General features: G+C 47.7%; 1 protein-coding gene across 6 annotated transcripts in view; it reads left to right on the plus strand.

Annotated features, from left to right (window-relative positions):
• The first annotated feature begins 371 nt into the window (after window positions 1–371).
• Window positions 372–12,790, plus strand: part of Bdh1 (3-hydroxybutyrate dehydrogenase 1) — a 35,792-nt gene continuing 23,373 nt past the window's right edge. The window contains exons 1-2 of one of the 6 annotated variants that reach the window (XM_070029882.1): window positions 372–558; window positions 9,234–9,341. In XM_070029882.1, the coding sequence (XP_069885983.1) occupies window positions 9,256–9,341 (86 nt within the window). In that variant the 5' untranslated portion in view covers window positions 372–558; window positions 9,234–9,255. Of the gene's footprint in view, window positions 559–657; window positions 678–3,671; window positions 3,691–3,831; window positions 4,035–6,171; window positions 6,275–9,233; window positions 9,342–12,790 lie in introns of those variants that run through there. The other 5 variants (XM_070029886.1, XM_070029887.1, XM_070029881.1 and 2 more) reach the window with 5 other exon arrangements.

Below are 12,790 nucleotides of genomic sequence, written 5' to 3' on the forward strand. Positions count from 1 at the left end.
CACCCCTTGTAAGAGACCCAGTACAAAGAAATTTTGAAGTCTTTCTGGGGTCCTGGTTTTGAGTCAAGCTCAGAGCACTCTAGATATTTCTCAGTCTTTTCAGGCCATTTCCTTTGCTGATTGATGCCTGTCTTACGCCTGGCAGGGCAAGCAAGGATGGAATGAGCTGGAGCTGTCCTTTGGCATCATTTTATTTACTTTGATTTGTGTCTCTAAGCAGCAGCCATCTACCCTTGACCCTTTGACAAACTAAGGGTAAAAACTCACAGATAGTTTAAGCTTAAAATAAACAAGAACAAAGCTGAACTTTGCCTGTTCGATGACAGACACATAAACAAATGTCCAGAACTCCTAGTATTGTGTTTTATTATTAGGTGGCTTTACTTACCACATGTGTGTGTGAACTTCCCTTCCAGTGCTGGAAGAATCTGCATGAGCCTGGCGTGGTGTCTGTTAACTGATTAAGGATTAAAAGGATTCCAGCGCATCTGGCCAGTCACATTCTTGAAGAGGATCCTGGGTGCCAACAGTGTTGTAAGAGTGTGCTGCACCCTCAAGGTAAGAGGCTGATCTGAGAGCTGGCAGAGAAGGAAATGCCTTGGGCCTTGGATGAGGCCTAGAGGAGAGGACGGAACTCAGAGTAGGGGAGTGAAACAGGCCTTTGGAACAAACTCCAGGTAATCCCAAACAGAGAGGCAGTGGTTTTGTGACTTGATTTATTTTATTTTTGAAAAAAATGTTAGATTATGTCCCTGTTAATAATAAACAGAAATGCTGGGTGCCAGTGGCTCATTCCTGTAATCCTAGCTACTAAGGAGGCTAAGATCTGAGGATCACGGTTCAAAGCCATCCCAGGCAGGAAAGTCCCTGAGACTCTGATCTCCAATAAACCACCAGAAAACCAGAAGTGGCACTGTGGCTCAAGTGGTAGAGCACTTGCTTTGAGCTGAAGAGCCGAGGGATAGCACCCAGGCCCAGAGTTCAAGCCCCATGACCAACAAGAATAAAAGTGAAAATAAATAAGCAGAAATAAAAATAATACGTATTTGTTGAGGAGGGAATGGAATAAGCATATGCTTTCATATCTTATTTTTAAATAGAAACATTATTGTAATATATTAATATTTCCTTGAGAAATAGGAAACAGATTTAAGCATGGAGAAGCATGTTTTATAATATTTGTCATTTCAAGTTTATATTCTATGGTGGTACTTAGAATCTCAGTACTTGGGAAGTTGAGGCAGGAAGGTAGTGAGTTGGAGGCCATCCTAGGCTGCATAGCAAGACTCAAGTAGTAGAGTGCTAGCCTTGAGCAGAAAAACTCAGGGACAGTGCCCAGGCCCTGAGTTCTCCAGAACTAGGGGAGAATCTAGAATCTAGGGGAGAAAAGCAATCGGAGGTGGGGCTGAGAACCCCTTTGTAGGATTCCACTTGTCCCTATTCTTCAGCCAGCCATTTCTCCTGGCTATGGGATCCAGGACTTGTATACAGGCCGCTTATTCTGGGAATTAATCTGTTTCATATGGTTAAAATAAGATCAAGACAAAAGTGTTTTCATGAATCACTGGATTTATTATTGAAGGAGATGTTTTCTTTTGTATAATATCTAAAAGCAGAGCAAAAATGAGAACAAATCTCACTGGGAATACATTTGATAGACAATGTACATTAACCACTTAGTGAGTTCCAGTTTTATTTAGAACCTAATTATCAAAGTCTGTTTGCTTCGCATTGAAGTAGGGTGTGTGGATGTAAAGTTTAGTTGGTTTGAGTTGTACTTCCCTGTAAGAGGTTCTCGGGAGAGATGGCTTGACCCACACTTCAGAGATCCCTGAAGACCTGCATAAGCCCTGCCACTAAAGGGCAGTAAGGGTGGTCTGGTGGGTGACATTTGGGTCAGTCCCACCAAGGCAGAGAGAACAGCACTGTGTGGCTTGATCTCCCCAAGGATGTGTGAAAATCTTGGGGTTTATATGATTTGGAATTCCATAGTTTATATGGTCTGAGAAGGTTGGACAGAATATTCTTTTGGGAAGGGGGATTACACTCAAGTTCTGAGCATGGTGAAAATGTCACTCACAGCCAGTCATTTAAAAGCTGCATAATAAATCCAAGGAATAGGATTGGAGAACTGGAAGGAGTCCAATGGAGGAGGGAACAAGAGAGGCAATCCAAGGGTACTGGATACTACCACAGGCCCCCTGGCACCTTCCCTTTAGGACGTGCACAGAGAACCATCTTAGAATGCTGGTCAGAAGAATGGAAGACTAGTCTGTTTGTCTACCACCACTTGGGACTGCTATTGATCAGAAGTCATTCCTAGAGGCGTTGGCTCCCTTGTGCTTCTAGGTTTTAGTCCCGAATCCCAGAGTTTACTCAGTGTGTTGCTGCATGGAACTCAGGGGGCAGTGGCAGAGAAATTCTCAGCAGGGGGTTCAGCTGAAACAAGGTGCTTTGGGTTACACTTTAATGTGGTTGGTTACATAGCAAAACTGGGATGTGAACCTGGCCACTGAGAGTGTTTGCTAGAACCTCAATGAAGTCATTTGCCCTTTGTCTTCAATAAATAGAACTATATCTCCACTAAATTCTCAGTCCAAAGAGGATCTACTTGGTTTTTTTTTTCTATGTGGAAAGATCAATTCTTCCTCTACGTGCTTTTCTAGCCATATATAATTCTCAAAATGACTCAGTAGTTATCATTATTAATGTAGCATAATGTAGAGGCAGAGTGAGTGCTCTGAACTGCCTATTCTAGGTTGAGACTGTAAAAAGAGTACAGAGAACAGAGTGCAAACTCCTTTCATAATCCCTGGTCTTCAAAGTTGCTAGAGGAGTTGGGCATTAAGAAGAAAGCCTCAACCCTTAAGAAGCAACAGGTTTAATACCCCCTGCCCACTTCTTTGCATTTGAATCTACTTAATCTCTTTTCTCCATTCCTACCTTTCGCAATTTACCTAAACACACCTCTGCCAGGAATTGGCCCTGAAAACTGCTCTACTCTGCTCAGCAGTTTTCTCATCCAGGAAACCGGTGGCTTGGAGTAGTGAGATGAGAGGGGAACTTGATGAAAGGCCGCTTGTGCACAGACTTATGTTGGAAATACCTTGGGAAGTTCCACTATTCTGGCTTTTTTTTTTTTTTTTTGAGGAGGGGTGCTTAAATGAGGCTTGAGCTCAGGATCTGGGCGCTCCCCCCCTCATTTACCCCCCCCCCAAAGCTAGTGCTTTACCACTTGAACCATAGCTCCCTTTCTGGTTTGTTTTTGGTGATTAACTGGAGGTAAGAGTCTTGTGGACTTTACTGTCTGGGTAGCCTTTAAGTCACGATCTAAAACCCCAGCCTCTTGAGTAGTTAGGATTACAGGCGTGAGCCACCATCAGGCTCCGTGCTGATTATGACTTTTAAAAAAGAAAAAGAAAAAAAAAGACTCTTAGGAGCAAATCTTTAATAAATAAAATTCATCTGATCAGAAGAAATTTAAACATCCGTCAACCAACCAGCCAACCTTAAGGAGCTCTAAAGACAGCAAATGAAAAAGACCTGGGAGCCCCACTTCCTGGAGCCGCACCTGCTCCCTTCCGCAGCCCCAGGGCGTCCCGGGGCGCGGGAACCTGCCGGGCACTCGGCCCTACCCGAGAGAGGTGGCAGAAATCCGCTCCCGGCTTGGACGCAGACACGTGGTCCTGCGTAGGTTAACCTCCGGGGAGCGTTTTGGGGGAGCCCTCGGTGGGACCAGCGCCAGGCTGGGGGCCGAAGGCAGAAGGGGGCGGCCCGGGAGCTCACTCCGCCTCCACGCCGCCGGCCGTCGGGCCCCGCCCGGCGCAGCTCGAGCGCGCACACCGTAGAGTGTGGGTGCATCCGGGTGCCAGACGCTGGAGGACGCGGGTTTAGGGGTCGTAGAGGGGATTCGAGAAGGAAGCTGCCAGCATCGCCCCCACGCCAGGCCTGCGCAGTGCCAGGGTAGGAGCTTCGCGCCAGCCGAGTCCCCCCGCCACCCTCCGCCGCGGAGCCCCCTGCCCATCCGGTGTGGGGTAAGCGGAGGGTCAGCTTCTCTGAGCTCGGGTGGGATGCGCCAACGCCCTGGCCTCCGTTAGGTTGGGCTCTGGGCGGCCACGGAGCCCGGTTTCCGGGATTTGGGTGGGGAAGGGGCATGGGGTCCCGCAGCCCTGGGGCCGCGGCAGAGCCGGAGCCGAAAGATGGATCATTTTAGGCTGAGCTGGCTCGGCCCCGGGTGGTTGGTTTTCTCTCGTCCCCGCTCCTCCGTTCGCACCTGTGGGAGCAAGGTCAGGGTGGGGGGTGGTATCAGTCTTCTGAAAATAGTGCTCTCCGTGAGGCCACAGGTTGAGCTCCCGACCGGGCGACTCCCGGGTGTAATCCCCGGGCTCCCCGTTCCTGGGTGACTCGATTTGACCAAAGGGAACCGTGGTCCCCACAAGGGAGAGGACCGGCCCAAGGTCACCTCGTCGTCCCTGGCCAAGCAGAGCTGGAAACCAGTAGGCCTGTCGTCCCGTCTCCCGCCCCGGGCACTGCTACCTTCCCAACCAGTCTCCCGGATCCCGTCCCTCAGCCTCCTCCTCCTCCCCGCGCGTTCTCGGCGATGCTGTGTTCCCGGGGCGGGGAAATGCCTCCTCTCCGCAGGCTGCGCTCGGGAAGGGATGCTGGACAGCGGTCAGGCCGCGAGTCCAGCCGCTGGAACACGAGCCAGGCTGGCCTGCCGGAGGAGGAGGAAGAGAAGGAGGAAGAGGATCTGGCCGGGTGTTGACTCGGGAGTCAGCGAGGGGATTCGGGGCTGGTGGTGGGCCCGGGCTCGGCCCGGCCGGCCGCCACGGCGGTGAGGACAGTGGGGCTTTGTCAGGGTGGTGCCGCCTCCGCCAATGGGAGCGCAGCCGTGGCCGAGCCCCCCTCGGCGCCCGCCCTCCCGCCCGCTGGAGGGGACCGCGGCGCAGCCATTGGCTGCGCGGCCCACGGGCGCGGCGTGGAACGGAGTGGCGCCTGCGCATCTTGGACGTCTACCCCGCCCCCCACCCGACCCCTCAGTATGCTTTGCGTGCCGGGGCGCGCCGAGAGCGCCTGAGTCCTAGCACCCGGATGGAGCCCCTCGCTGTCCTCGCGGCTTGCAGCGCGCGGCCGCTGACGCGGGGGGGGGGGGGGGGGGAGGAGGGTGCCGGCGTTAGACGCAGCGCGAGTTTTTCCAGCCAGTCAGCCAAAGCCTGCCTCTAGTCAGCCGGTGTGGAGTCACCGTCTGGCCGCCCCCCGCGGTTCCCGCTTTGAGGTGCGGATTTCCCGGCCCACCCGCTAGTGCCAGGGCCTGCGGCGCGCACCGCCTTGCGTTGTACCCAGCGAGGCCCGGCGTGCACAGACACGCACGCGAGCAAGCAGGGCTGGGAAGTGAGCGCGGCTCTAGCGCCCTCTCAGCACGTGTTCCCTAGACGCAGAAGGCGGTGCAGGCGGTGCGTCTCCACGCGGGTCTGCCCGCTGGTGTGGAGGAATGGGGGGGGGCATTGGTGGAGCTTGGGTGTATAATTACCAGAAATATCCCCACTGGCATACCCCGACTGGGCGAGTGCGCAAAAGGAGGCTCTTTGGGGTGAAAGTCGATTTCTTTTTAAATTATGAAAAAGCTTGAACGAGGGGTATTTGTGCCCCCTTAGATCTTAGAAGCAGAAAGGTGATTTGGAAGAGGATGCGTAAGGCATGGGAGTCAGGAGGCACAGGACTTGTGGAATTGGGGACACACCTGGAATGCAGGCACTTGGGAGCTGGAGGCAGGAGGATGGGGACTTGGAGGCCATCCTGGGTCATGTAGGGAGAAGAAGGAGAATGTGTGAAAGGAGAGAGAGAAAGAGAGGGGGAGGGAGAGAGAGGGAGAGGAGATGAAGTGAGGCTAGGAAGGCCAGCTTTTGAAATATATTAAGCATATATGAATGAAAAGCTCTGAAATCCATCCATTATACTCATGTTGTGTTTTATTGTAGTTCCAAACTGTTAAAGAGACACCTTTGACTCTTCTTTCACATGCCTCATTCGATCTGTCTGTAAGCAATATAAGCTTTACATTTAAAATAAAATCAGACTCTGACCAGTTCCATTTATCTCCATAGATGGCAAGCAGCCTCTCTGTCCATCATCGCACAGTAACTTTTCATATTTCACTGAAGTTGTGTGGTGTCCACTCTGTGTGGCTGTACACTGTGTCCCTGCCACAGCTTCTGATCTGTCGCCCACTTTTGTCCATACTCCATGTATTATTTCCCATGAGATTTATTAAAGGGTAAGTCTGATTATGGTACTACTCTGCTTAAAACTCTCTTAATTTAAATATTACATGCCTATGGTATACAAGGCCTTGTTCTAGATGTTGGGATGAACAAAATTGACAAAAAATCCCCTTTCTTACAGAGCTTTTTTTTTTTTTTGGCCAGTCCTGGGGCTTGAACTCAGGACCTGGGTACTGTCCCTGAGCTATGTTTTTTTTGCTCAAGGGTAGCACTCTACCACTTCAGACACAGTGCCACTTCTGGCTTTTTCTGTTTATGTGGTACTGAGGAATTGAACCCAGGGCTTAATGCATGCTAGGCAAGCACTCTACCACTAAGCCACATTCCCAGCCTAAGAGCTTGACTTCTAGTGGGACTGAAAGCAAATAAGATAAATAAGTCTAATGTGGTAATGTATAGAATGTTATAATGGTAAGTGCCAAGGAAGAAGACAAAGTAGAAACAAGGAAGTAGGGTGGAAAGAAAAATCTCCAGGAGGGGGTGGACTGATGGGATGACCTGGAGGTGAGAACAAACCTCTAAATAAAAGACTGAGGTGAGAAAATGAACCCTGAAGATAATGGGTGAAGAGTGTGCCAGGGAGAGGGGACAGGACAGACACTCTGAAGCAGGAGCTGGCCTGGAATATTCCAAGGACAGCAAGAAGGCCACTGTGACAGAGGTTCAGTGAGGGAGAAGGGTATAAGGCACTAGATTGCATAGGACCTTGTGGGAAATCTTTGTTTATTCTGCATGTATTTGGTGCGGGAGTCACACAGACTGGTGAGCAGCCTGCACAGAGATACTGATAGAAGCAAGGAGCCTAGTTGGAGGCTATTGCAATAATCTGGACAAAAAGGGGTGAGACTTAGAATACAGTGGTAGCAGAGGATCCTAGATATATTGTGGAGTCAGTAGAGTTTGCTAGCACTTGGGCTGTGGAAAGTGGAAGAAGGAAGATGTAGATGTGGAACTAGCAAAGTCTCAATTTGGACAAGTTAAATTCAATATACCTATTAATTTTTCAAAGGGACACTTGTATATCTAGTGTTTGGGGATATGGCTGGTCTGGAGATGATCATTTAAAACTATGAGAATTCACTGTGGTGGCCAGAACAGACTAGGAACGTAGGCTGGAGGTTTAGTGGTTGGTCTTGATTTTGGTAGGCAAGCACCATTCTTCTAGGAGTGCAATGCCTGCTTGATCTGGGGGTTGTAATTCTGGCAATTTTGACAGCTCTAGTAATCTTTCTCTCTCTCGCTCTCTCATTTGTGGGGCTTGAACTCTGGGCCTGAGCGCTGTCCCTGCACTCTTCAGCTCTAGGTGAGTGCTGTACCACTTGAGCCACAGAACCACTTCTGGTTTTTCTGGTGGTTTATTGGAGATAAGAGTCTCTCGGACTTTCCTACCCAAAGTGGCTTTGAACTTGATCCTCAGATCTCAGACTCTTGAGTAGCTAGGATTACAGGCGTGAGCCATGTCTCTTATGTTGAAGCATTTTCTGCCATAGGCATTGAGCTAAGGGATGAAAAGGACTTTTTTTTTTTTGTACGGACAGCTGCATTTGAAAGTCTCAGTGGGTGGACTTCAGTCCTGGAGGGAGAAAGTAGAGAAGTGTGTTCTTAGCCAACTATTCAGTATATAACAATGGGTAAAAAGAATCAGGTCTAGCGTAGGTCCTAGCCTTCCATAGAGGGCCCATCTGGGATTGTTCTGCTGCTGTTAGTAGGTGCTTCTGTTTGAGCCACAGGTTGATTTCCCATCCCCATAGTCCCCTAGAGAAGCTCACCCAGCTCATCATCTATATTCCAGAGGCTCTCTGGATACCCGCTTTGTAGCAAGATTATTCTGGGTACTGAGAATTCAGTGGTAAGTAAGATGAGCAAGACCTCTAGCCTCATAAAATTATGTCTAGTAAGGAAAATAAAATAATTTTGGAGGGTAAGATAGGTACTATATATAGAAAGAAGACAATTCTGAACCTGAATGGTGAGCCAAAATAAGCCTCTTTTCTTTTTGGAAGTTGCCCAGTCATAAATCTTTCAGTGAAACAAAAAAACAGAGACCTGTGGCTCCTGTCTGTAATATTAGCTACTCAGGAGGCTGAGACTTTCAGGATAGTCTGAGATTTCATCTGTAAATAATGAGCTATGTCAGACTGGAGGCATCACTTAACAGAGCACTATCCATGAACAGGTGGGTAGAGCAATCATAAGGCCCTGAGTTCAAGCCCTAGCATGAGCACACATGCACAACACAACAAAACAAAACACATAGAAAATAGACTAGCACACAGACCTATTGACCAGATTCTGGTTATCAGTTAGGTTTGGGCTGGGGAAGAGTACCTTCCAGGCAAGGTCTTAATACTGTCAAAATCCGTCTAACTACAGTATTTACAGTGTGCAAAGAGGCTGTAAGCACCTTGTTCAGGAAAAGAACAACAGCTTCCTTAGTCTTTGGCCAGCAGGTGTCACTGTTAAGCACAGCAGGACAGGGTTGGGGCACACAGAGCTAATGGTGTGTAGGGCTGCCAATACTGTGTATAGAGAGAGGCCTATGGACACAACAGGAGTGAGAGCCCATGCCCAGGTCACTATGATAATGTTTTGCTAGGTATGAGGATCCTGACAAGAGAACGGACGTACTGAGTCATAGTCCCTTTAGGGTGGTGGTTTCTGCCAGGCTGGTTTGAAGATTACTGGTCTGATCCAGGATTGCACAGTGAGTCAGTGAGTTCGTGGCACGGCCACAGCCAGAACCTAGGTTTCCAAATCCCTGGCTCCTGACTTCCTATTAAAGAAGGTTGTAGTTGGTGGAGAGGTGCAGGAGGGGTCTAACTGGTACTAGGACCAGCACTGGGTCTGGTAGATTCAGCCATTTGACTTTAACAACCTGGAAGAAAAGTGACTACTCTTGACTAAACCCCTCAATGCCACAGGTAATAATACCAGTGAACATTTGTGTTTTAGAATCACCAGCAGGAAGTAGACCATGATGTTGGCTGCCTGCCTCTCCAGACCCCTGTCACAACTCCCAGGAAAAGCCACAAGTATCTGTGGTAGAGAAAATGGAATGAGGTAAGCAGCTGGATGGGCGTGGCTTGAGTCATGCTTTCCCCACCTGGTCCTGACCATCAAAGATGCTTCAACTCCCACCAGCTCCCAGAGTTGTCATCAGAAGACACACTTTCCCAGGGCTCATGGGGCAAAGAATAGCTTTCATGGCTTTAAAATCCTTTTTTAAAGTTTTGAAATAGCTTTAGAGTTATACTGAAATTGTCACAGTAGAATGATGGGATCCCTCCACCTAGTTTTCAGTGTACAAAATCATAGCTTAGTGATCCCATTAGGAAATTACCATCAGTACAATACTGTTAACCAATGCAAATACAGACCTAGTAATTTCACTAACTGTTCTACCATTCACAATCCTACAGTGCATTGGATTGGAATATCTCTTCCCAGCAGCAACATTTCTTTAGTCTTTTTTTGTTCAATCTTTCAGCCTGCCAGTCATTTATTCTAAGGAATGTATCTTAGAGTTTATGGAGTTTATGTGTTATTTCCTTGTGTTTAGATACAAGTTTAGAACCAGAGTCATGGCTCCAGTGGTAGAACTCCTGCTTAGCAAGTGCACAGCCCTGAGTTAAATCCTTGTACTGCACCCCAGCCCCCCAAAATATCCAGGTGTGCATGTTTGGTAAGAAATACTCAGAAGTAAGGTGTGACTTCCCCATCCCATCCCATCCATCCAGAGGCACATGATTGATGTGGTCCATTTCTTTGATCTTTTTACATTTTATACATTAAACCAGGTAATCAGAATGCCCTGAGACTTCAACTGAGATTGTTAATGTTATGTAGTAGAAGCATTAAATAGGTAGGGTTATTTTCCTTTCTCTTCCTCCCTCCTTCCCTTTCTTTTTCATTTATTTATTTTGTTGGTCATGGGGCCTGAACTCTGGGCCTGGGCGCTGTCCCTCAGCTCTTCAGCTCAAGGCTAGCACTCTACCACTTGAGCCACAGCGCCACTTCTGGCTTTTTTGGCTTATGTGGTACTGAGGAATCGAACCCAGGACCTCATGCATGCAAGGCAAGCAATCTACCACTGAGCCACCTTCCCAGCCCTCCCTCTTCCCCTTCTATCCTTCTTCCCTCCCTGTATTCCTCCTCCCTCCTTTTATTTCTTTTATTTCTTCCCAACTCCCTTTCTTCCTTTTTGGATTTTTGCTGGTTTGGAACTACTGGCTCAAGTGATCTTTCTGCCTTAGCTTCCCAAGAATTTTCTCTTTTGGAGCTTAAGCAAGGAAAATCTGATATAGACCTTTTCTTTCCTGTTCCATTTGAGGAGAGTGAAACTGAATGTTGACAAATTCAGAGTCCCAACAACTAGAAAGCTGATATTTTCTTTTTTCTTTTTCTTTTTTTTTGTCATCGTTCATTAACTCTGGGCCTGGGCGCTGTCCCTCAGCTCTTCAGCTCAAGGCTAGTGCTCTATCACTTGAGCCACAGCGCCACTTCTGGTTTTCTGGTGGTTTATTGGAGGTAAGAGTTTCACAGACTTTCCTGCCCAGGCTGGCTTTGAACCGTGATCCTCAGCTCTCAGCCTCCTGAGTAGCTAGGATTACAGGTGTGAGCCACCAGTGCCTGGCGGAAGCTGATATTTTCTATATCAGCCAGTACCTTTAGAAAACTGTGCATTGAGTCAGCCAATACCTTTAGGAGACTGTGCATTTAGACTTTTCACAGTACTTGCTCAAACAGCTTTGCACAGAGCAGGCTCAACTTGGAGACAGAATTTCAGTGCCCCATGGTCTCCATGTGACAGGAATTGAAAAGGACCCTTCATGTAGGAAGGGGCCACTACAGGGTCAGACCTAGCTGTTGAAAGGCTTAGGAAAGGTTGAAAGGTTTGTTTGTTTGCTTGCTTGTTTTGAGTCCACTTTTAGTTATCTTTTTGTTGTTGTTGTTGTTTAAACCCTTAAGACTCATCACAGGATTCTGTGTCTATAAGCCTAAGCAGGAAGGTTGCTTTGGAGTTTGTCAAGAACCATGCCATGCTTTGCATAGGTCTGCTGGCTCTGGTTTTGCTCTGTTTGCTGCACATGGAGTTACCATGTGACTTCTTGCTTTGTATACATACGTGCTTCTTTTGGTTCTTAGCAACTGGTTTATAAACATGGAAAAACATGGTTCAAAAGTGGCTTTTAGGAATTTCTGGTAATTGTTTTTAAAGAGGAAAAAATAATCCAAAGGCAGTTAAAATACTTTTCCAAAAGTTTTGGCCTAGCACCAGTGGCTCATGCCAAAGTCCTAGCTACTCAGGAGGTGAGATCTGAGAATCTTGGTTTGAAGCCAGCCCAGGCAGGAAAGTCCATGAGACTTTTTTTTTTTGCCAGTCCTAGGGCTTGAACTCTGTGCAGGGCATGGTCTCTGAGCTTCTTTTGCTCAAGTGTAGCACTCTACTACTTAAGCCACACTGCCACATCCAGCTTTTTCTGAGTAATTTATTGCACGGCCTTTCCTGCCTGGGCTGGCTTTGAACCATAATCCTTAGATCTCAGCCTTCTGAATAGCTAGGATTACAGGTATGAGCCACCGACACCCAGTGAAACTTATTTTTAATTAACCACAGAAGTGGAGCTGTGGTTCAAGTGATAGATTGCTAGCCTTGAACATAGAAGCTCAGAGAATATGATCAGGTCTAGAGTTCAAGCCCCAGGACTAAGAAAAAAGAAAAAAGTTTTTCCCTCAAAGTGAAATAAAGCACTAATTAGACTCTTGGCTTATTTCAGGTGAGAGAAAAATCTGTCTCCAGGATGTTGAAGATCATTCAGATGGACTGCAGAGTAGCCTGAATGAGGCTGGGGGATGGGGGAGGGGGTTTGGGCAGAACTGAGTAAGAATGCATTCAGTGTCCTCAGAATGAAGTCATCAGCAGAATCTGGGAGAGAAAGCCTGGTGTGGAAGGAGGCTGGCACAGAGGATCACTGTGCTGATACTCAAACAGAAGGGCTTAGTGCTGGGAAAAAACTTCGACCTAATTTTTTTGTTTGAGTCTCAGTTGCAAAGAACCTCATATTCTAGTCCCTGTGATAGGAAACTCCCAGCAGCCACTTCTGCTTGCACCTCATTGGTCAGGAGAGGTAACATGACCATTAGGTAGGCAATAGTCTGGAAAAACAGGAAACATGGTGACAAAATTACAGGTTAGTGAGGCAAGACAGTAGCATGGTAACTGGCAAGCAAACTGTCACCACAGCTGACTTGATCTGTGGCTTATAGCTGATTTGTGTGCAGAGAGATTAGAGACACCCAAAGAAGAAATTTCTAGGGGAAAAGCTTGTATTCTCCCCTTAAGACAGTAGTTTTCACCTCTCATTGCAGGTTAGAATTACTTAGAGCAGTGTGGGAAAAAGAAAACTTCTGTGCCTCACCCTGGGGATTCTGATTTAATTGTTCAGGGATGAAACCAAGCATGGGAATCATTTTTAAAACGTATCTGTAATTTTTTAAGAGGTATCTTA

The sequence above is a fragment of the Dipodomys merriami genome, unplaced genomic scaffold (genome assembly GCF_024711535.1).
Source record: "Dipodomys merriami isolate MVZ:Mamm:240054 unplaced genomic scaffold, mDipMer1.0.p SCAF_2, whole genome shotgun sequence".
In the NCBI taxonomy this organism is placed as follows: domain Eukaryota; kingdom Metazoa; phylum Chordata; class Mammalia; order Rodentia; family Heteromyidae; genus Dipodomys; species Dipodomys merriami.